Source organism: Strix uralensis, chromosome 16 (assembly GCF_047716275.1).
Source record: "Strix uralensis isolate ZFMK-TIS-50842 chromosome 16, bStrUra1, whole genome shotgun sequence".
NCBI classification, from domain to species: domain Eukaryota; kingdom Metazoa; phylum Chordata; class Aves; order Strigiformes; family Strigidae; genus Strix; species Strix uralensis.
In genome coordinates, this window is record NC_133987.1 from 10,088,593 (window position 1) to 10,112,010 (window position 23,418).

The window sequence follows — 23,418 nt, forward strand, 5'->3', positions numbered from 1 at the left end:
CAGATTGAAGTATTCAAGATTCCAAATGAAGTTCAATAGCATTTAATAATATCTGGAAATATAATGCTTAAAATAATAATAACCCCCCCAAATCTTCACTGTCTAGACTGAAGCAATACAGGGTGTTGAACTGCAGTTTGCTAAATTTCTGTGCCAACAAATAGGTCTTTATTTTCACAGCATTTATTCAAAATACATTGCTTCATGTGAGTTCTGAGACATTTAAAAGATACTACTATTATATCAAACTGATAACAGCAAATTCAACAGATGGAAAATAAACAAAATAAACTACATTGCTAATTTTGGTTTAAGCATAAGTTCCTGAAAAACAGTAAAAACTGAGAAATTTGAAATGAATAAACCTGATTAAATTGATTAAAAACAACAGTATGTGTGGGAATGAAAACAAAGAAAAAAAAAATAGCTCTAGGAGCTGCTGTGTCAGACAGAAAACACAGACAATAGCATATTACCAGTGCTGGGTGCAAGCCAGAATGTTTGCCCAGACATTTGATGATTTATTTAGCATTAAGGAAAACAGAGACAACTGTCTAGAAGTCTCTCCGTCATGGAAACGGGAGCGCAAATATACAGAAAAGTTAGCCTCTCAAAAAACTTCTTTGTTCTTTCCACAGATGAAAAAAAGAAAAAGTACTTACACTGATTGCTGCAGAAACCAGCAAGTGGGTGCTTCACATAGGTTTGTCAGGCTTTTTATGAGATTCAACGATCAAACGCAGAAGATACAGTCCCTTAAAACATACCTGTCCACAATTTAACTATCTGCAGTAGCAATAATAATATTTTACCTGTAGCTGAAGTAGCTGTCTACATCCCCTTTTTAACTAACAGAAAGGAAAAACCAAATAAACAGGACTTTCCATTTTAATAATCTTAAAATGGGTGTCTAGGTGACCAGAACTGCTTGTCCTTGCATCCCTTGCCTGTAGATGCAATCTGGAGAGAGCACCGGAGGAACGTTCACTGTGCAGATCTGAAGCTAGGTGGAACGTACGCCAAAGTGTTTCACTAATCTATACACAGCAGTGTGTTGAAGAACATAAGTAAGAAAATGTTTCTACAGAAAGATAGTATCTTTCATGAGACTAGTGAATAGATGGAAAAAATACATCAATTTCTGGACACATAAGGTACATCAGTTCATCACTCCGTAATCTTTACCTATTTCATTTACCTGAAAGTGTACTTTTACAGAAGTGCTTTTAGTATGCTCCTTGCAGCCAAGGAGTCTTTCAGAATTTGAGCTGCTTCAACATTTTTGGTTTTGTTTTCCATTGTAGTCTTGTGAAGTTTCTGAATATTACACTATTCATTATAAAACATAATGTGTCCACAGGCTATGGAGATTATTACTTTATTTTTTTTAGAACTACTAAATAAGTCGTACCTGAATGGGTTGCGATGACATCTAACTGTAATATTTCTGGAGAATAGCATGTCCAACAATCACATGATATCGAAACCCATTCCATAAGCTGAATTATATGCTGTTTGTAGAGATAAAGAAAGCTATCCAATCGCTGCACTTCAGCCAATGAAGACATTGTTTCCCCTACCTGTTAAAACAGAGACGGGATACTTTATCTTAACTGAAACAATGTTAAAAAAAAGAAAAAAAAATTTAAAACTCATAATTATACTATAAGAACAAAAGGGACACAAGATTTCCATAGTTTCTACGTGGACAATCAAGATTGATATTTAATGTCTGCCTATACTACACCTATTAACTTTTATTTAAAGTGAAACATTTGTCCTGAGTTCAAGATGAAATCATAAGGAACACAGCAATGTAACAGAAAAATGAAAGCATCTCTAATCCATGTGAAAATCTATCCAAAAAACTAACCACATCATAAAAAAGCTCTTACTAGTTTTAAAGATGTAGTGATTTTCCTCCTTAATTTAAGAATGCTTTAAAACATTAACATAAAGGAAATTTCTTGCAATCCTATCTAGCAGGCTATGGCAGCTTCCAAAAACTATTGCTGTTACAGCTCAGAGAAGACATGGTATTTCCCTTCCTGCCCTTCCCCCTCAATTTTAATTATGCAAGATGCTTTCTCTTTACAGTAGCTGGGTAGGTTAATTTTGAAATTCTCAACTTCTGTTGCTTAGAAGTACTGAAATTCACTGTTACATTTGAAATACCTTCTTCATATTTACTTTTAGACTATTCCATGAGACAGACAAATAAAACATGTACAAAGAAAACATGTAAAAAGAACTACTAAATGAATTCCACACATGATTATACTTGGCAAGGAAGCATATAGATTTTCTTAATCACTTGTAGCAGATGTATTTCAAAGCAAAGGAAAATCTGCTCTGACAGTTCTTGAAGATCCCTACCAGAGGTAAAAGACTTCTCTAAGGAAGAGATTAAAAGCATGTTGGAAGCAGCATCCAGAGTCTTAGCGATTTCAGTGGACAGTGAATCAAGAATTGGGGGGAAGACACTGTTAGAAATCCCACTGAGAAATAACGTATGTCGTCAGCATGGCCAGTTCTAGCAGGGAAAGATACAGTGCAGCGCTATGCGTGACATCATTTGACTCTAAGTGGTGCAGCAGAGCTACAAATTGTAGTCATATTTTTAAGCTGAACTCAACCGCACAAGTTAGCTGAAACATGTCTAGGACCTTTACAGTTTTACAGACTAATCACTTGCCAGACAAAAGATGTTATTATGGAAGTACCAGATGTGGAGAAAATAAATGAGATTTCTAGGAAAAAACATTTAAAAAAAAAAAAAAAAATCAGGATTTGCCAAGGACAAAGGTTACTCTTAAAGCGGGTTTGCCTCCCTCAAGAACAACAGATTTCTCCTTTCTGGAGCATTCTGCCAGCCAGCCAAAACAACTCAGAATAACTTATATGTAAAATATTAATTTATCTGTAAATTAATGGGACCATTTTACATGACAGAATGTCTAAAGACAGAAACCGTTCCCCATTATTAATCCCACCACAATCTGCAAGATGTTTTCCTTTCATTGAACAAGACACAGAATAATACATTTTTCACAAGCGATTTAAAATAAACTCTTTAAATAGTTTCAAGAGTGCAATTAAAAAAAAAATTAAATATGCCAATAGACAGATGCATATCTTCTCATTAAGAAGTGTCTCACAGTTAAAAAAGAATAAAATAGCAAGGGTGATTTTCTTTCCTGTATTTGAAAGCTAACAAGTCTAATAATACATTATTTCATTATTTTCATGCTAATAATCAACGTGTGCCAGAAGAGCCAAGATAGCACAGACCACTGGTAATAAAACGTTATCTTTAGCTCACCAGTTAAATCACTGACAAGCTCAATACATGCTGAACAGACTTGTAACAACTGCTATGGCTTCAGTCTACTTGGGGCAGTAAACTGTACTCCTCATCAGGACACCGAAGTGCTCAGTTGGTGGTCTTGATCTTTTTCCTTAGCCCTAAGCAACCAGAAACACTGATGAACACAAAGCAAAGGGGCCAAAAATCAAGCAAGACTGAGTGCTCACAATCAGGTCACAGCAGCTGTGGTCTCCGCTGTCTCTGTGATCTCCTGTCCCCTTATAGTAAAGCCTGAATTGAAGTTCTATAATGCAAATTTTTGAATAATTTATGTTTACACTCATATATATCCTGAATACAGACTTCTTTTCCAAACAACAAATTTATACTTGTAAAGCTAGCTGGAATACATTTGTTCTATATGATCTTAAACTATTTTCAAATGGATTTCTTGCCTTCTGCAAGGTGTACAGATCACTTTGAAGTTTTAGAATAGTGAGTAACTGGGGACAAAAAAAATTTAAAGAAAGGATTCTCACCCGAAGTACTGGCAACTTTAAAAATCATCTGTAACGGCAGGAACATCTTAAACCTTTAATAAACCTGGGAGATAAATCCTGATTTTCATATACAGAAAGTTAATCTCCATGAAACTGCTTTCTTTGTAGGAGTATGAATTTGTAAAGTTTTAAATGGACATTGATGACTTCATAGGCAACTGTAGGGCTAAACAGACAAGATAGTGCAAAACATACCAGATCCATCTGTCCGAGGCTTACGTGGACAGATTGCTAAAAAAAAACCAAAAACAAAACCAAAGCCAAAACAAACCCCCTGAAAATCCCACCCTCACACTGGCTCTCCATGAGACAGATCTTCATGCCGTACCTCTCTGACCTGCAAAGTTTTTTCAGTACTTGTTTCAAGCTTTGTTCTACTTTACTTCTTTGAGAATAGTTTCTAAGTGTATGCCTTCTTGGAGGCAGCCTGTCAGCTAAGGGGCCATAAATACCGATGCTACACATGCCATTGGAATACCATGCTTGGAAGCAAAAGAAAAGGAAGTAGAATAGCCATTGCATTTAAGGCGCACATTTGAAAAAAGACAACTTGGATAGGTCACAATTGTACTACTTGAGGATGGCTTGCTGATTTATTTGATAGTTAGCTTGAGGAAGAGAGAAATAAGGGGGTGAGATAACGTTTAGCCAAAAAAGCTCATCTATTATCAGGGCATCTACAGATGGTCTTGATTTTAAAGCATTCCTGAAACATTTAAACTTTTGGTTCTGGTGGGGAGGTAAAAAGGTCAGCTACTGTAAAATCAGTCTGATCTTTGTCTAAAGATAAAAAAAATTTATTATGAAACTATCACTTTTAAGGCTAGTAGTGCTCTTCATCTATAGGTGAATTGTTCTTTAACAGTCAGCGAGTTTTTTCCTGGCCACTTGTATGCTCCTGTGTATAACCTAACATTAACAATAATCCAGTGACTTATATCCACCTAAAAAAAAATCAACAGTTCAAGCAGCACCAACAGCATGGCCAAAGCTTTGCAGAATCCAGCAACAAGCTCTTGAACATCTCCTGTCCCAAAACTTTACTTAAACCACAGCCCATCCATCCAAGTAAAGTGTTCTTCTAGGCCAATAGCAGCCCTTGTCCAACGGTGAGTTTTCCATGCTCTAGTAATGTACTTCAAGCCATCTATTCTAAAATGTAATCTAAACACACTTAAAAAAAAAAAAAAAAATCTAGTTGTAACTATAGCCTACTGACCCATACTGGGTGCCTTTGGCCACAAACTAAAACTGATTTCTAGCTAGGAAATTTCAGCTAGGAAAAAAGATGAGGAGATAGACAGAGGGTACAGTCAAGGTCATGCAACACCAAGTCATTTCAAACTCTACCAATCTTTGTGGATGAGCTCTTAGTTAAGGATTTTTGTGGTTTAAACCTACCAGCAAGACAAATAATTATGGGTCTGTTTAGGCAAAGTATCTTATCAATAGTAAAAATCAGAAACACAACAAAATATTAAACCAGCTCATGGTTTACCTTTTCTTTAAGGTGCTCAGAACATGGTATTGCCATTATTGTCACCAAAACTTTCATTAGCTGGAAGCTAATTTCTTTGCAGTCTTCCTGGCATACTTCAATCAATGCTTGTACACAGTAAAGCAACTGCTCCATATAAAAGACCTATTTTTTAATAAAAGCATACATTTATTATGTTTTGTTATAAAATACAACATTCTCTTTAAGGGAATGATACAGGAAATGACAATAATAAAATCTAAGCGCTGTGTAAACCCCTAAATTGGTAATATATTGATAACTTCGTTCGTTCTTTTGATTACTTACATTCTACTTCTTATAGACTACAACATAATCTTCCTCCCACACCGTTCGTTCATATTTACCTTGTCCTGTTAACAAAATAAATGACCCTGCTCTTAAACACACAATTCCTCCACTGTGAATAAAAACATCAAAGCATTTTGGAATGCTTACCAACTGTACTTTCTCATTCTGAAGCGCAATTTGTTAATTAATAACGTATTTTTACAACTCTTTCAAATATAATTCCATGTTTGACTATTTTGAATGGAACAATAATGGTTAAATACATAAACCAAGAAAACCCGAGTGCCTGCTTTTATCTCAGCCAATTTATCTCATTTGATGCAATATAATGCCTGTCATCTTGATTCAACTGATACCAGCTGAAGTGAACATTCTTGTCAGTTAGTTTGCAATAACTTCTATGATAAAGTGCATCAGATATTCCACGACACTGTCAGATTACATTCAATGAACAGAAGGGACCACTGTTACAAGTTTACTTCCAAAAAAATAAATCAAGTCTAGGAATAGGTTAGCTATAAATGTTATTAATCTCATGGACATGGTCAATCCTTAGCTAAAGAGTGTCTATGCTGCATTTGCTGTTAAAATAAAGAAAGATTGTTTTCCAAGACCAAAGGCTAGAACAATCCCACCAAATGCTTCAGCTGCAGATCAATGTATCAACTCTATCTAATGCCAAATGGAAGTGGAAGCTTAAGAGCTCACAGCAATTTTGCAGATATACTTCAGGGAATTGTTATTTGGACAATCAAGTTATAGCGATTCCAGTTATATGAGTTTCTAATCATCACAGGCTTCATAGAGATTAAGGTGAATTCCTGTATCACTGGTACATACTCCACTAGGAAAGAAACCTAATGAGGGAAGAACTTCAAACGTATATCTTACATTGGCTGAAAAAGACAATTACGCTAGGTTCAGTCTACAGGCATGAATAGCGATTTTAAAGGGAAGTCTGCATCTGACGTGAAGTCAATTTTCTGAAGGCACAGCACTGGCCCTTTTTTGGTCATCTTAAGAGCAGAGGCCTAACAAACTTTTGGTGGAATGAAAGCTGGGATTTCATTTGTGGGGGAAATAGTAGAGATTACTCTTGTGCATCTCTAACAGATCTATTTCCACTTCTGAGCAACTGAAGAGGAAAAAAAACCCACTATCCTGGAAGTTAAAAATCTCCATTTCACGTTGAAGAGAATTTCTCACCTCCTTATATAGCAACTGATGAATATTCTTCAAAAGCTAAAATGAAAATGGTCTTCAGGCTCAGCCATTAGTTAAGGGTACACTTGGGAGCAAATTTATAATTTATAAAGGTCTTCCTCCTAGATTTTCACTTAAAGAGAATCAACTAGGCCCAACAGTTTACAAAGCATGTTCCTAAATGTACACATAAGAGTACTGGTACCTTCCTTTTAAAATGGAGAACAATAATAATACAAAACAAAAAAAGCTATTAAGAGGGAATGTTTCTTGGGAAACCTGACGTGACAATTACAATGGACTGTGAAAAGTTTTCAGTTATTTTTACTGATGAGGATCAAAATATATGATCTTGTTTGGATTGTGAACACAAAGCATTTCAAAACATCGGCTAAATTCTGCCTCTGGATCTGCCAAGGTAGTCCTCTATTAGTACAGTACATACTAAACAGCTGCTTCTCTCCCTGTCATACCTTTTCGTTTTCCTCCCACTACCTGAAGCCTTTCACAGCCGTTCTCAAACCTGAACCCACATCTGCTGAGAAGATGGACTGCTAGCAAGTTTTTGGGAATAGCAGATTTGACCAGGTGACCACAACATGGCTCAGGGAGGACAGGGAAGCTCCTGTTTTGTCTCAGTCTCATGTGCACAACTATATCCTGAGTTAGGGTGGTAAAGGTGTGCAAGGGAGAGATAGGAATGGGACCAGTTAGGGAGAACAAGGGACAAAATAAGTTGAGAGAATCACTGGTCCAAAACTTTGGTCTGTTGAGTATTTTCCAGTTAGCCTTACCTCTTCAGATCGTTGACAAACTCCAGCTTGTGACAGTGTGTTGCCAAGATTGGTCAAATGAGGCTGTAAGATTTCTTTTGGGCTACCTCGAATCACCGCAGTTAGAACCATTACACAAGAAGGCTTAGGTGTCTTCCCAAAGGCTGATGTGATTAATCTCAATGACACTTCAGGGCTGACAAACGTTCCAATCAATTCTGCTGCTTTCACACACTGAAAAAAGAACAGGAATAACTTCAGGATTTTCCTGAAAACACAAAGACCATTCAACATATCACGGGCATTTTCTTTTTATGATTCCAGCTGTTATTTTAAATGCTTCAGCAGTTGCCTTGAAGGCCTTTTCCACTCACTCAGTAATGATTATATGCATGAAGAAATTTTCTTGACATGTGTTCAGTAAGCACATAATAAGGCATGCAAGCACTCTTCTCAGCATCAGACAAACTTCCATGAGAAACTACTGCACAGAAATGAAGTGTACAACTTTCAGTGTAATAAAGTCTCTAGTTTAGAATAACCAGATGTTGCAGATTTAGTGGTTTAGCATTTTGTCCTCTAAATGCATGCTGAGGCATGCTCTTAATGCACTCACTACCCATCTATTAAAAGCAACAACAGTAAAACCACGAAAGAGGAATTTTTTTGTTATCGTACTATATTTTGACACTGACACTACAGATCTGGTTCAGTGTGAAAGCACTGCCATGAGGGAACCGCCCACTGCTTTCAATCTCTCGCTTCTTTAACTGAAAAGACTTAAATTACTATGTATTCCCCATGATACTCATGCCCTTTGATCCCCATCTCTGCCTTGCAGACATATCAGTATGTTGTATTCCACATGAAATACCATCACACCAGAGTTTACTCCCTGACTGACGCCCAATATTTACAGTCAGGTGCATGAATAAAGATACAGTCAACTACTGTGCCATTACCTGTGCAACAGGAACATTTCTTCCTAATCCATTCATTTAATGGTTGGCTCATTTCCCCAAACATGAAAGCTTATTTCCCTTTATATATAGTTTTTAGTCTAGTGATTTAGCCATGGATTCTTAATTGCTCCTAATTAATACTTGAATCATCCTAGGTTTTTTGTCTCAATGGAAACATGTAGCCATGAATTCTATAGTTTAAATCTGCACTATATATAGCTGTTGCTTTCCACAAGGGTGAAGACTCAAAACAGTTCTAACATACTCTGTGAAGATGTGAACGCTGTCCGCCTCCACTATTTGCCACAGAGAAAGAAAAAAACTCATAGTGCTCTGAAAACTGGAAAAGGACAATACAATTAAACAAATTCAAAAATAATTAATTCAAAAATACGAATTGATACATTTATATGGAACAATTTATCTACTCATTTTAACATGGGAAAAAGAAAAAAAGAAAAAAGGCTAAGAGACCATCCGGTCTTTTACACATCTCATTTGATATTATTAGGCTGGAGAAAGACATACACATTTCCCAAGTTGGTGGCTGCTCTGAAATGGGTTCTACAGTCACAAATGATAATCACAGTACCCTGGGAAGCAGCATCACTATGGAGATAAAAGGCATTCACAAACAAAAGTTGCTGAATCTTAAATTTTGGCACAAGGAAGAGTAAAATTCAATACAGAAACCATCTCCTAATTGGGAATAAATCTCTTGGAAGCACCTGCAAGAAGATTAGCAATGGAATTCTAAGAAAGAGACAAGTATGGTCAAAAAAAGGCAAGGGAAAACTATGTGCTGCTTGAACACATACTTTTGAATTTATATTTATAGCAACAAGCACTAGATAGGAAATTTGACCAGGACAGCAGGGCTATGTGGGTTTATTCTTCTAATTATTTAAGTTTTCTTATAGATTCTATACAAGCACTAAGGAACTTGAAAAGCTGCATACCCACAGTGGCATATCTCTTCAGTCCTGGGACAGTGATTTTCTAAGGCCTGTACACCCCTTTTTGAAACAACAACATGACTTCTGACAGTATTCCAGGTTTACTTCTCTCTACTATTGACTGGTGTGTGACTGGCTTAGTTTACGAGCTCAATCTCACTGTAAGGCAGTATCTTTAGAGGTCAGACGCTGGTTCTGAAAGGGGAGGTAGAAGGGGGAAGGGGTGGAATAGCTAGAAGGGGATAACAGATAAGGATTGAGGGAAGGGGAGGAACAATTCAGGAAAAGTTGAGAGAGACAATAGTACTAAGAAAGCCTAAAGACAACAAGAAATTGCAGGAAAAAAAAAAAATCAGAAAAAGGATAATTTCAGGAATTGATTTCACGGTCTATATAGATCAACTGATAGCAGGAACCTACAGAAAAGCCTGATTTAGGAAATCAACTGTTCTGACATTGGTTGGGCTACTTGCATTCGGTAAGCAGAATGCATTCTTCCAATTTCCCAAAGCAATAAAATTTGTAGCTTTAAGGTAAATTATGTGGATTTTTTTTGTTGTTGTTATACATATGTTCCTTCCTTGTGTAGAAATACGAACAGACGATTTTATCTTAAAATTGTAAAAACATTTGTATCACCTGTCTACCCTCTGCTAAATTTATCTAATGTCTTCAATTACATCTGTTTTATTGACTTATTGTTGACCAAAGTGTTGAGAGGATCAACTGTTAGAAAAATCTGATACTAATTATTCCTCGCAAAAAGCATGGGGAAAGAAAAAAAGGCATTTTACAAGCATGAAGTCAAGTATTCAAACACTAAATATGGAATAAACATACCTCAGTATCTAGTTGGAATTATGGTTGGATTATGCAGCAGGGGGAGATAAGTGAAATTAACTAGAAAGGGCAGGACCTGCACATTTTTTTAAATCGCATTTGTTGCCCCAAGGCTTTTATACTTTAATCCACTGCTTATGATTTTTAGAGAGATCACTATCAATGCTTCATGGGGCTGGCATATAAACTAAACGGTATTTAAGTAACTTTACTATTGGTTTCCATACCATTAGTACAAGAATACATTTATTTTGACATAGTAAGTAAGGAAGTATAATGTTCACATATTTTTAACATCCATAAAAACCTGAGCCTGATCCTTCAGTCATGGGCAATTTCCAGTCACCTAAGGGAGGGTGAACCCTCAGAAGATGGGCTCGGGACTGTAAAGGATGTAAAGGTCTTTATTCAGGGTATAGTAGATACTTTAACAGATTAAACTTACATTTTTAACAACATCGCTTTCTTCATCCAAGCATGCTTGGTACAAAGTTCTAAGCAGTAGCTCCATGTGTTGTGTTATGTGATCCTCTGCATGTAGCAATAATGTATACAGAAGCTGGGATGCTTTTATTCTTGTGCTTTCAACCCAGTCCGTTATATCATGACAGAGACCTGGAAGAATTTTGGAAAGGTTTCTTGACACAAGTTCCCGACAACCTAGTCCTGGTCGAGTCACTAGAAGAAAACAAATAAACATACAAAAACAAAAGAAAAAGAAAAATCAAAGGAAAAGCCAACGCACATTAATCCTTAGAAAAGTTTAACGGCTCCAAGGAAGAGCCACGGGTGTCTGCTTCAGCATGGAACAGACTATTCCAAATGCTGCTGAGGAATTTACCTGGGCAAGTTGCACTTCTTTAACGTATACAGCAGAATTTAAACTCCACACAGATCTCTAAAAATTCATGTATTTATTACGATATGGTGATTTAGATTATGTGCTTTAAAATATTTACAGAAGGGGAAGAGAAAGAGAACTTAAATGAATATGGGACATTACCCATTTTGGAAAACACAGCTTAATAATTTCCTTTTCATTTTTATAGCAACACAAATCCCGTTAAAAAAAACCAAACTGACACACACAGAGATAAAACAGAAGAAAGACTTTTGCATGCAAACATTGTGGTATCATTGAGTTAAATGTCATTTGGAGGGGGAAAGAAAGGTAGAAGTCACAAATAGTACAAGGGACATGAACTGCAGTAAAACAGATAATGTCAACTGTGCCCTCTAAGAAAAAGGTTAAAAGTGTATCTAGCAAATTAAAAGCAGAAAGAGCACTATGACTTGTACAAGTGCTGTGCAATAGATCAGGCCAACCAAATTGATAGTATTTTAAAAATCACAACTGTTACATGATCTCTTTTCTAAGGCCTGTTCAGGAAAAGCGGATCACTGATGTGACTCTTCAATCTCCGTCCAATTTTTATATTAAATAACACATTTCAAAATAGTATGAAAGATAATACAGGAGTTGGGGGTTGGGTTTTTTTTTTAGATGGAATTTGATTTGTAAAGACTTTGTGGAAAGTGGGGTTTTGTTGTTATCTTTTGTTTTTAAACAAAACTCCAAAGTGTTACAAATACATATTCCCTACCTCAATAAAGGATGCAGACTTCTAGAGAACGAATAAACTTACCTTCCCCAAGAAATGCTTACTGCCCTGTCTTGGTAATCATCAAATCTACCTCTTAGTTCATTTATAAATCACTGAGACTCAGAGAAGCAACTTGACCAATATCACAAGCAACTATCAAACCTCCACTCTGTACTTTACACATAACGCTATGACAGCACTTTCTGAGAACTGCAATAAACATTTCCAGTGATTTTTTCTACAGCCAATTTTTTTCCTTTATACTGTACATGCTTATACAAACAAAATCTGAAAAGTTGTTCTCTGAGAACCACCGTTTTTAAATTGCCACTCCCAATGTTCACATACTGTTTTAAGAAAGAAACATTATTCATTATGAGGTGTCAAAAAACATTGAATGTGCTAGTGCATTTTTCATTTCTGGTACAGAGTCCTCCTCAGAAAGGACATGACTGAGTTGTCTCAGGATGTTTTCCCACATTGGCCTGTGTAACTACAAATGCTAAAAGGAAAACAGAGTAACATGAATGGTCTGAAGAATACAAAAGGCTTATACAAATGCCTATGAAATACCTAGAGTAGGAAAAAAAAAAAAAATTCAAGCATCAGGACATGAATTGCTGCTTCCTTTGTCAATGGAGGATAACATTTTGGATTAAGAAAACTGACAATGAATAGCAAAAGGTCAAATAAAGAAATCACAGCAAATACAGACTGGCATCCTATTTGACCTGAGGCAGAAATTTATTTAAAGAATTTGGACCATTCTTTATCAGCAGTTCCTTCATTTCAGATGTTCAAATGGAGGCATTTATCCCTGTAGCTACTCCTGTCAAAGACTTCCCTGCTATAAACTGTCCGCACCTGTATCCTAAGGCAAAGACTGCTGTTGCTCAATGGAAAGCTATTCAGTTGGTTGGATGACACCAGGTATGAGGTCTAACTCTATTCTTCCTCTGACCTGCAGTATCTGTCATCGTGAGATCAAAGCACAGGGGGGCTCATATGTCAGGTCTATTAGTTTGACAGTTGGGCAGAGATAGTTAAATAAAATCTACTAGAAACTCACACTTGTAAAAAGATATTCCAGTACATTAAATAAGTCAGAAGAAATGGGAACAAAGTCTTAAAATATTTCATTATCATATAAAAAAATGTAAATGTTTGTGTAGGGGAAACAAAGGGGACATAATGACAACTCATCCATATATAGTCTGTGGTAGGAGACCACAAATTATTACTTGAAACTAAGGTATACTAGTGTCTCTGACAAAGTTTCGTATCCATAAGATTAAGTAGCTAATTACCCTTTCCTCTCATTTTTCTTCTCTTTTGTCACATAAAGCCTGACTGTTAATAAGACATACAATTTGGAAGATAAGCAGGAGGAAATTATATCTTAAGGCCACCATTAATTTGGACTCAAGTCCAAAATTATCATGTCATTTCTTTAAAATATTCTTTAGTTAACGTATATGTACAGATATACATGTGTGTGTATTTATGTCACATTCAGGCCTTAACTGCATCATTCCACCAAGCAAGATGCATGAAAAGTCAATTAAATGCAGGGTTGGAATGTTGCCCAAATTCGTGAAGCATATTTATTGTTCTAAGAAGATTATTTCAGAAAGTACATATAATTTAATTATGATGTAATTGATAGATGTCCCTTTCTAAAAATAAAACAAACCAGAACAGCATACATACACACAAAACCCAACACACTCCTAGAGAAAACTCGATAAGATAACAGTATTACCAATATAAATGGTAACAATTGTTTCAAGGACTAGCATATGAAGCCTTTTATGACCTTCACTATATCATGGTCATTGCAGAATAACTGACTGGAGCTTAGACATCAGCTTATGTATGTTAAAAAATTCTCTGACTGCCAAAAAAAGAAATATGTTTCTGCCATCAGTAGTGGAAGTAAAAGCATTCTTTACCATTTAAAACCCCCTGAGGTAATATTATATATAAGGAAGAAAGAAAAAAAAAATTGGAAAGGATAACAGATCAACTTGCCTGTCTTCAAAGCTAAACAGCTCTGTCAAACCAGTCACAATTATGAAGTGCTTCCCCTTTCATTCAAGCATTACTGAGTAAAACAACTTTAAAGGGGGGGAAAAAAAAAAAAAAAAAGAAAAAAAGTGCAATTTCAAAGAAGAAAGAACTCCGGAACCCACTGTCATGGAAAGGATTTTGCTGCTGGGTATTCTGTGATGTGATTGTCATGTAGGCACAAGTCAAGCATGAACCTGTTCTTTCACACCAAAAGAGTTTTTGTTCTGTTAAATATGACTATAGAAATCAATAAATGACCCATTTAAACCCTCTCTCTCACCAACACCCATATGTATATTTTTAAACATTAACTTTATGAACCTGAGACAGGAAACAAGCCTCAAGCTACTGCAAACATAACATTTTAAAGCTACCTATAAATCATACAGTACTAAAAAGTAATCTACCCATGCTGCATATCCTGTTTTTTATGTATAATAAAGGAAATTATTGTTTCTATTCCCATGTTCTTCATGTACACTGGCAGAGTTTAGTTAGCATCCCAGTGTCTCACAAAGAAGTCTGAAATCATTCCAGCACAAATTTTTCTTCCACGCCAATTCTGTGGATCATTAATGTTGTGTCTAGTTTTCATCATTCAAGGAGTCTGCTCACAGGTTGTTTCATCCTGCCTTCCTTTCTGGTCATCTCTGTGCCCATTCTCCACCCGGCTGCTGCTAATGTAGAACCTTCTGCTGCTTCTGCACCTCTGCTTTACCTCTTTTTCACTGTCAGCATTTTCACATACTCTTTCTCCAAAATGCATTTTGGGATTAATGGAAAAACTGAATGCAGTTACTGAACAAACATTTTTTAAAATTTAAATTTAACATAAAGAATTTTATATACATATACACTATATATTATATTTATACATATAGGCGCTACCCCTCACTATACCCCTGTATATTACATCTTGTACTGAATATTTGAATATTACACATCCTCCTCTGCTGTCATTACTGCACTGCAGCTCTTGGGGATTATTCAGGAAGTAAAAACCACTTTCAGTACAACACTCACCTCCTTTGGGATAATGAGATGGCGAAACACTAAAATCCATCTTATCCTTCAGATCTTCTTCATTCTCTTTTTCCCACTGCAAACCTATCTTTTCCCAGTAAGTCCAAGCCAGTTTCCTAGACATAAAGTAAGAGTTTTATACTGTCGTGCGCCCCAAAGAAAAACATTTTAAAATAAGACTTCCGGAACTCTGACTTCTTAAATTCAGCTGGAAGGACAGGAAGCGTTCCTGCCATTTAACCTAGGCACATTAAATGCTTCTTTTGTACTCAGTGGGCAGAGGTCACCTCTTCTAAAGGATAATTCTGTCTCTGTCTACCTCTTTGTCTTTGCGTCTCTCATACTTACTTGAATGTAGTATAAAAGGACAATATAACAAAAATTATTGAAGATAATGCTATTATTCTGGGTTTAAGAAAAAAAAAAAAGTGAGGGTTTTTTCACCAAGCAATACATCTGTGAACATAGGAACACTTCCATGTAGAACAACTATTTAGGGGAGAGAAAAAAAAAAAAAGTAAAAAGAAGAGTGTTCTGCTTACATATTTTCAGGAATTTCATCAGTAAAGCTGCCAAGTAACAAAGGGATCAACTTGTGAAAATATGAGTATCTATCTCGTAGGTGCAACAACCATTCTCCAATGACACTTGTTACAGCATGCCGAACCTACACGGATACAAAAAGACCATTTTCAATATGTCAGGAAAATACCAGAAAAATTAAAAAAATAGTATTTGGTTTTGGTATATAAGACTTGGTAAAGTGCAGCAACAGTCTCCGAAGAAATTACAAGAACCCAGGATTTCCTCACTTGCGACAAGCATCTTAAGTAACCTGCACGGTATCATGCTCCCTCTTGTGTTCTCACTCTGGCTTAGTTTCGGATAATTTGCTGCACAAAAGCACATCTCCAAGATGGAGACAAGATACAGACCTAACTCAGAAAACTCTAGATTCTCAAGGTTACTATCTCTTTTGAGAATGTAAGAAATGTACATTTCTCCAGAATTTGAAGCTTTCCAAGCACATCTCCAGAAGACAATTTTCTCTGTTCACTACAAAGGAAGCCTAAGTTAAATAATGTGAATACACGCACTCAGAAATTAGAATATTTTAGTTATGAGTAAGTTGCACATTTTAAAATTACTGCCTCAACTGCATCTTACGAAGGGACCAATACCGTGTTTGTTAATCCTCTGAAAAGGCCATAGAATCAAGTCCCAGAGAGATTTGACAGTATAATTTAAGGCAGAATTGAAGGGACCCATTAAAATAAAAAGGTGCCTACAAACGTCAACAGCCTGCAGATTAGACAGCAGGTGAACAGGTCACCAACTTTGGGTTTGGATCGCTTGCAACTGACAAAGCCTGTATGTAACATATTTACACATCTCCATTGCATGAATGAAAGTTGAAAATTATTGGGGGGGTGACGGGGCAGGGGAAGAAAACACCAAAAAACCTACCCTGGAACAGATTTAAAATAAATTCAGAAAAAAAAGAAGAAAAGCAAACCTTGGGAATTTCATCAAATAATCTCTGGGCCAGATGAGACAGAACATCATCCACAGACTTTCCATTTCCAAACTGTATCACTGCTCCAGTAGCCTGAATTACATCAACACGAACTCTGTAGTGCTGGTGTGAAATTGTTTGCATTAAGGGTTTTATCAGAGATTCTGACTGCATATGGAAGTGCTCTGTTAGGGCAGAGAGACAGAAACTTCAAACATGTCTTTCTCTATGTGGGTGACAGATCTTGAGCAACATGATTTCTGTAACACTATGAAAAGCAGCCTGATTCATGTTGCTCCATTTATGTGGCATGCAGATTTAACTTTAGACTAGATTAGAGTTTAACACTAGCCCACATGCACTCCTCTAACCACCTCCTCCCACTATTACCCACATGTTGTAATGGCTCAGCATCCATCCCTGGCATGGCTCTTCTTCAGCTGATGCTCCAAAGCCTGCGAAGGACACCTGTGAGGGTGTGTGCAACTTCTCACCTCTCTTCCTCAATGCCGGTGGCATCCCTGTAACCTCCCACTGGTCCCTACCTCAGCCCCTGTCCCCCCAGGCTCACATCACCCACCACTCCCCCCTCTGCCCATTCCTAGGCCCCACCTGGCATGGCCTGGGCGCAGGCCACGGCACACCTGCAACTTTCCCGCCTGACCTCGGCATAGTGGTCGAGGAGCGTGGCCTGGAGGATGCGGATAACATCAGTGAGGTAGGGAGCCACGCAGGCCCCGCAGCGCTGCAGCAGGAGGCTCAGGAGCTGGACGAGGCCGAGGCGCAGCTCCTCGCTGGGCTCAAAGCCCTGCGGCGGGGAGAGGCGCTGGGTCAGGGTCGGCAGGAGGACGGGCAGCGCCTCGCCGGGCCGGTCGCCGTGGCTGAGCCCGTGGCAGAGGAGCTGGAGGGCAAGCTCCCGGCACCGCTCCGCCGCGTCCCCCGCTAGGCAGCGCGCCAGCGGCCGCACCAGCTGCGCCCCGAAAACCTCCTGCAGCACGGCGCCCGAGAGCGGCCGCTCCTGCACCTCGGCCCGGATGGCCTCCAGCGCCCGCAGCCGCGCCGCCCGGCCGCAGTCGGGCTCCTGCAAACAGCTCAGGGGCCGGCTCAAGGCCTGCGCCACCTCGGCCGCCGCCATGCTCCGCCGTCGCTACGGAAGTGCGGCTGCGTTGCTAAGGACGCGCGAGGCTTTTACGACGGCGGGCGAGCGCTTTACGGCGAGGCGGGTGGAGCTGTGCCGGCCCCGCGTGTGGCGGCGGCGGGGGAGGGCCGCGCTCTCGCCGTGTCCTCGCCGCGCTGAGGGCACGGCCCAGGGCCCGCGGCGGAGCTCCGAGGAGACAGGGCGGTAGCCGCCGCAGGTACGATAGCTGCCAGCAGGAGAGGGAACCGTTGTTCGTATATCGCGGGGAAAAAAGAGACGCAGACCTGAGAGAACCCCACGGGTGGCCGTGGATGGTGGAAGGACTGAGGGGGGAGGCAAAGCGACCCGGCCGGAGCCTCCCAGCCGGACGCCGCGGCGGCACGGCACAGCGGCTGGGGGTGGGGTGTTACCGTGTGGAGGCTTTCACATGTAACACGTTATTTGCATCACTTTTCCCGTCTGTTTTTTCTCTGGAAGGATCAATACTGCAGTGGCAGTAAGTCACGGGTTTCTGTAACAGCGTTATATAATTTTTAGTGTTCATTTGTATTAGTTAATGTGTATATAAATTGTGTTCATGTACTTATGTGCGCTTTACACAACGTAACGTTTTGTGTTCTACTCTAGTGACTGTGCAATCAACACACATCTGAAGGGTCGTCAGGGTCCTTTTCTTGAGTAATCACACTTTAAAGTGCAATAAACTATAGAACTAATTCAAATTATTCCTTTAAAATAGCCTTGTATTTATCAGCAAGGAGTTTGTTCTCTTGTTACGCTGCTCCTATCTTGACTGCGAACCTTTGGAGTCCTTTTTCACCCTTTATTCCGTGGGAACCGCAAGTGGGAATTCCCTGGGAACAGTCGAAATGTTAACGTGCATCGGAGTGTTCCTGACAGCGCGTGCTGGCACCCGGCCGAGTCCCACCTGCGACCACCCTCCTCACGGCCTTGCACGGAGGAGCTCCTGGGTGCGACGGCTTTACTTTAAATACCCAAGTGACGGAGCTGGGGAGCTGCCCGGCCCGGCCCGAGCCGTGGGGTGCCACAGGCCCGGCCACTCGTGTGCACTGAGAGCGCTGGGGCTGCCGCGCTCCCGCCTCGACTCACCAGGCTGGTGTCCTTCGTGGCCAGCCTGTTCTTCGTGGCCAGGCCATCACCCTTCATGGCCAGGCCATCACCCTTCATGGCCAGGCCACAGGCTGTCCTTTGTGGCCAGCCCGTTCTCGCTGGCCAGGCTGTTCTCTTTTGTAGCCAGGCCACCTTTCATGGCCAGCCCATCCTTTGTGACCAGGCTGTTGTCCTTCATGGCCAGGCCGCCCTTCAGGGCAGGCCACCGTTCACGGCCAGGCCCGTCCTTCGTGGCCAGTCCGTCCCGAGCGGGGTGGCCGGGCCGGGCGGCGCGGTGCAGGGCGGTGCGGGCCGGGCCGGGCCGCCTCTCCGGCGGAGGCGGCGGGGAGGCCGCGCCCGCCGCTGAGTGACGGCGGCGGGACTTCCTGCGGGCGAGCGGCGGCGGGGCCGGAGCCTTTGTGCGGGAGCGGCGGGGTGCGGGGGGAAGGTCCCCGCGGCGCCCCGCGGCCCCGGGCGGGCAGCGAGGGGAGGAGGCGGCGGCTGCAGTGCGGGGACTGGCGGGGAGCCCCTTCCTCCGCCTGCACCGCCGGGGAACAGGAGAGAGAAGCCGCCGCCGAGCAGCCGGCTCCAGACACCCAGGTATTTACCGGCCCTCTCCGTCCTCCCAGCGCTGGCCGAGCCCCGGCGGGGGCAGGGAGGGGCCGATTCGCCGGCCCGGGCCCGGGGTGGGGGGATGCGCTGCCGCGGGGACCGGGGGACGCCCGGCCCGGCGCTCTCCCGCCTCCCGGGGCCTGTCCCGCTGCCGGGGGCGGCCCGGCCGCCGTGCCCGCTCCCCGCCGCCCCCGGGGCTCCAGCGTCCCGGGCAGGGGCGGCTGGGGGGCCGGTGTAAAAGCTGCCCTGGCGGTTTTGGGTTTGTAATTGAGCGGTCATACGCTCGCTGGGGGCAATAGAGAGGGGTTTGGCGTTGTTAACCTTCCCCCCCCCCGCCCCGGTTACCAGATTTCCCTTTGGGCGGCTCTGTGACCTCCTCCCCATCTCCCCCGGGACAGGGAAGGGTCGTTCGCTGAGAAAGATGTTAAAATTTACCCGAAATCCTTCTGTTGCGGAAAACTGGGTTTCTGGTGACGGGGAGGGAGTCCCCAAGGGAATAGAAAAGGAAGGCTTTACGCCGTCATTTAATAGCTGTCTTTGAAACTCACGGCCTTGTATGATTCATTGCACTGTTATTTCCAAAGGTAGACAACCGTCTAGGAGTTAAAATGCTCGTTTTGTACTTAATGGTATGATCACACGGTTCAGCATTTCCACATACAACCCCAGAACGTTAAAACATTCGGAACCGACAGCTCTTGAATAGGCAACAGGCAATGTTAAAATGTCTTTGCTCCTTCAGATCTCTCTGACAAAGGATTTGGGAACTGTCTCTTATCTCTTTCTTGCACCATTTTCTTACCTAGGTCTGTTTTCTGTTTACAAGCCTGAAGATGGCTGCTGCTTCTTCCTGCAATGTGGAAGAAGATGAGAGCCTGAAGGGATGTGAACTCTATGTTCAGAAGCACAACATCCAACAGATTTTAAAAGAGTGCATTGTAAACCTTTGCATAGCAAAGCCAGACCGACCCATGAAGTTCCTCAGAGAACACTTTGAAAAATTAGAAAAGGTCAGTGATTTTCAGGTGACTTATAATTCTCCATTTTTAAACCGAAAAAGATTGTTTAAAGAATTTCAACTATTTTGGTACATTTTTCCTTTTAAATTTTAAATTATCAGGCTACTGTTAAAAAATAGGCTGTTAGAAGAAAAAACCCAACCCTTTATTTGCTGATGGCTACTATATTACTGGCTATTGTATAGGATTTTTTGTGCATAGCATCAAGATTATAATTTCTCATCAAACTGCACTTGTTAAAAATGGCCCTGAGTTATGACCATACTTTGTGTTATCATACATGGTGTCCTGAACTTTCACCTATGAGAAGAAAAATGCCCGTGAGAGGAAAAGTTGCAGTTCCCTGTTTATTCCAGTGTCAGGTGATGTGGCTTTCCCTTCCCCTAAAACTGAACAAAATCAGGGAACCAGCAAGTTCTGAAAATCATTGAACAGTTTGCCATTTAATTTTACGGCTCTCACCCATCTGCATTGCTTATCCCAGGATCCTCCAACAAGAGATGCATTCAGAGAGACTTCAGATACTGTGACTGTCTTCAAAAGCAGCATAGAGGGGGAAACATTTTAAAACATTCCCAGACAAATTCTTGCTAAAGCCTATGGGTGTCTTTTGCGTCTCTGGGGATGGGATTCCTCCAGAAATAAATGGGAGCACAGGGCTGCAAGTTGTTGGTTATACAAGTCCTCAGTCTGCCAGAGACTTTATTCATATACTTAGTTTAAGAAAAGGATTATTTGCTTTTTTTGAAGGAAACGTCTAAAGTTTGTAGGCTTAAGATAAGAGTTTTATCTAGTTTTTTTCCTTCTAGAGGCAGAATTTTGTAAGGACGAAGCAAGGACAATAATAACTAGTGAATAATACGTAGAGCTGATACATTATAGGTGATATAAGCATTTTATACATCTCATTGTCTGCTTTTCAGATAAATTTTTAGATAGGTGAGTATATGCCAAATTTGAGTAGCTTTAAAAAAATGCAAACATTGCATTTTGGTGGAAGCCCAGTAAGGATGACTGGAACATCAGGGAGGGGTAGGAAGTACAAGGTCGTAATGCTTATTAGTAAAAAAAGTAATCTCTTAGTTCTGCATATTCTAAACTTCTGAGAGCCAAGATCCATTTCAAGAGAGTCAAATCTGTTGAATTTCCTTTATTGTGTTATGAATTTGTTATGTGTGCAATTCTCAACTTCCTGGCAAGAGGATAAACATAATTTTTGAAAAAAAAAAATTTAAAACATGCTGTAGTATTTTAGAATATTCTTCACGGCTAGTGGGATTACTTGAGTTGTTGTACTGGGGCAGTTTGGCTTTATTGATCTAAGCACAGTACACAGAATTGAGACAGGAAGGCAGTTCCCACCCTTGAGAAATGATATATTCTTTCATGTAAACTCCTATTATTTCCCAAAGAACAGCAGATACCAGAATTCTGTAGCAGGATATTGATCAGGATGCAAACACAGAAGTTGATGGATGTCACTTGTCTCAAAACAAAACAAGATGATTTAGAAACAACTAGTCTCAAGGCATCAATTTCAGTGAATATCATGCTTTGTAGGGAAGGAAACAATCTTGCCACTGACTCTGTAGAGCAGGCTGGGAGCTAAGCCTGCTGAGTCTAAAGGCTTTAGGATGCTTCTGGGAGTTTCCAGCACTGTAATTCTTGTTCCTACAGCAGTTTGACTTCCTTGCCCAACCATCTCTGAGGACTTTCTTGAGAAGGATTGCACTGTGGTGGATTTTCTGCTATAGGATAGTATTTTGACTTGGTCAGTTGCATAGTAACAGTTGAAGGAAGACTTGTAAAGATAAAGAAATAATTTCAATAAGTTTTATCCTGTTTTTAGAAGGCACTTGTCATACGTAGGTACTTTGAAGAATCTTAATGTAATTATGAATTTAGCAATTGCCTGTTAGATTTTTGTATGTCAATGAGCAATACACTGATACAGCACATGTGCTATTAGCTCCTTTAATTTTGGTCCTGTGCAGGGAGAGGAGTGAAAATCTTTGGGTTTAAGCACGATTTTCTAAACAAAGTCATGCATTTTTCCACTGAAGTGTGATATTTTGGGGTTATTTTCCAAACTCATTAAAATAGACAACATGTTCCACTGAAGAGAGCAGTGGAATAACAGTTTATCTGTCAAAAAATCATGTAGGCAGTTTAGAGATGGAGTGTGGGATATTTCTCAAGTGGTTAAAAAAAAGCTTATGGAAAACGAGTGGAGCTTAATCCACATCAATGTACTGGAGCTACCTCAGAGTGAATACAAAAAAAATTTATTTCGTTTTGCTAATTCTTAACTACATCTCATAACATCAACTCAGAAAAGCAAGATTTATTATCATATGCAAGATTAGACCAGATCATAAATGCTTTTCACCTTACTTCTGATGATACCAGAGTTAGGTCCATTGCCTCCAGCCTACATCTGTACTGCTAAATGAAAAAGGGCCAGGGACTAACCCCTGACCCCACGACACTAACTGGCCTCAAATATAATTCTTAGGTCTAACACGTCTAGGAGCAGGTTTGTTTTGGCAGGAATCAGTACGAGCAGCTCAGAACAGAGCCAGGGAATGAGGTAATAGTTGAAGGATGTGGACTGTATTGGGCTAGTATTCGGGTCCAGGGCTGGGCCATTTTTTATTTCACAGTATAGACACGGCCTGAGAGGGCTGTAAAGTGAGAACATGAATAAATACTTACAAATAAAGTGCTAGAGATTGAGGTTTGATGTTTGATTCTGCAGTCATTGTTTTCAGCTGGAGAAGTGCCAAGGTTAAAAAGAAGTGCTTGATGCCATTTTAAGTTTTCAGCTCATTTGTATCAAGTACAATATTAAAAAACATAACTCTGAAAATAATTGTAGGAGAACTTTAATAGGTATTTTTTGGTCAACTTAATACTGA

General features: G+C 40.2%; 2 protein-coding genes across 7 annotated transcripts in view; one reads left to right on the top strand and one right to left on the bottom strand.

The window, feature by feature from the left end:
- DNAAF5 (dynein axonemal assembly factor 5) overlaps nucleotides 1–17,800 on the bottom strand; it is a 29,624-nt gene extending 11,824 nt beyond the window's left edge. For 2 of the 5 annotated variants that reach the window (XM_074886574.1, XM_074886575.1), the window contains exons 1-8: nucleotides 17,234–17,797; nucleotides 16,622–16,806; nucleotides 15,648–15,772; nucleotides 15,106–15,221; nucleotides 10,854–11,086; nucleotides 7,672–7,884; nucleotides 5,366–5,509; nucleotides 1,412–1,580 (exon numbers count right to left, since the gene is read on the bottom strand). In XM_074886574.1, coding sequence (XP_074742675.1) covers nucleotides 1,412–1,580; nucleotides 5,366–5,509; nucleotides 7,672–7,884; nucleotides 10,854–11,086; nucleotides 15,106–15,221; nucleotides 15,648–15,772; nucleotides 16,622–16,806; nucleotides 17,234–17,756 — 1,708 coding nt within the window. In that variant the 5' untranslated portion in view covers nucleotides 17,757–17,797. Of the gene's footprint in view, nucleotides 1–1,411; nucleotides 1,581–5,365; nucleotides 5,510–7,671; nucleotides 7,885–10,853; nucleotides 11,087–15,105; nucleotides 15,222–15,647; nucleotides 15,773–16,621; nucleotides 16,807–17,233 lie in introns of all 5 variants that reach the window. The other 3 variants (XM_074886572.1, XM_074886571.1, XM_074886573.1) reach the window with 3 other exon arrangements.
- A 42-nt stretch (nucleotides 17,801–17,842) lies between these two features.
- Nucleotides 17,843–23,418, top strand: part of PRKAR1B (protein kinase cAMP-dependent type I regulatory subunit beta) — a 100,976-nt gene continuing 95,400 nt past the window's right edge. The window contains exons 1-2 of one of the 2 annotated variants that reach the window (XM_074886576.1): nucleotides 17,843–17,976; nucleotides 20,288–20,491. In XM_074886576.1, the coding sequence (XP_074742677.1) occupies nucleotides 20,315–20,491 (177 nt within the window). In that variant the 5' untranslated portion in view covers nucleotides 17,843–17,976; nucleotides 20,288–20,314. Of the gene's footprint in view, nucleotides 17,977–19,253; nucleotides 19,470–20,287; nucleotides 20,492–23,418 lie in introns of those variants that run through there. The other variant, XM_074886577.1, reaches the window with a different exon arrangement.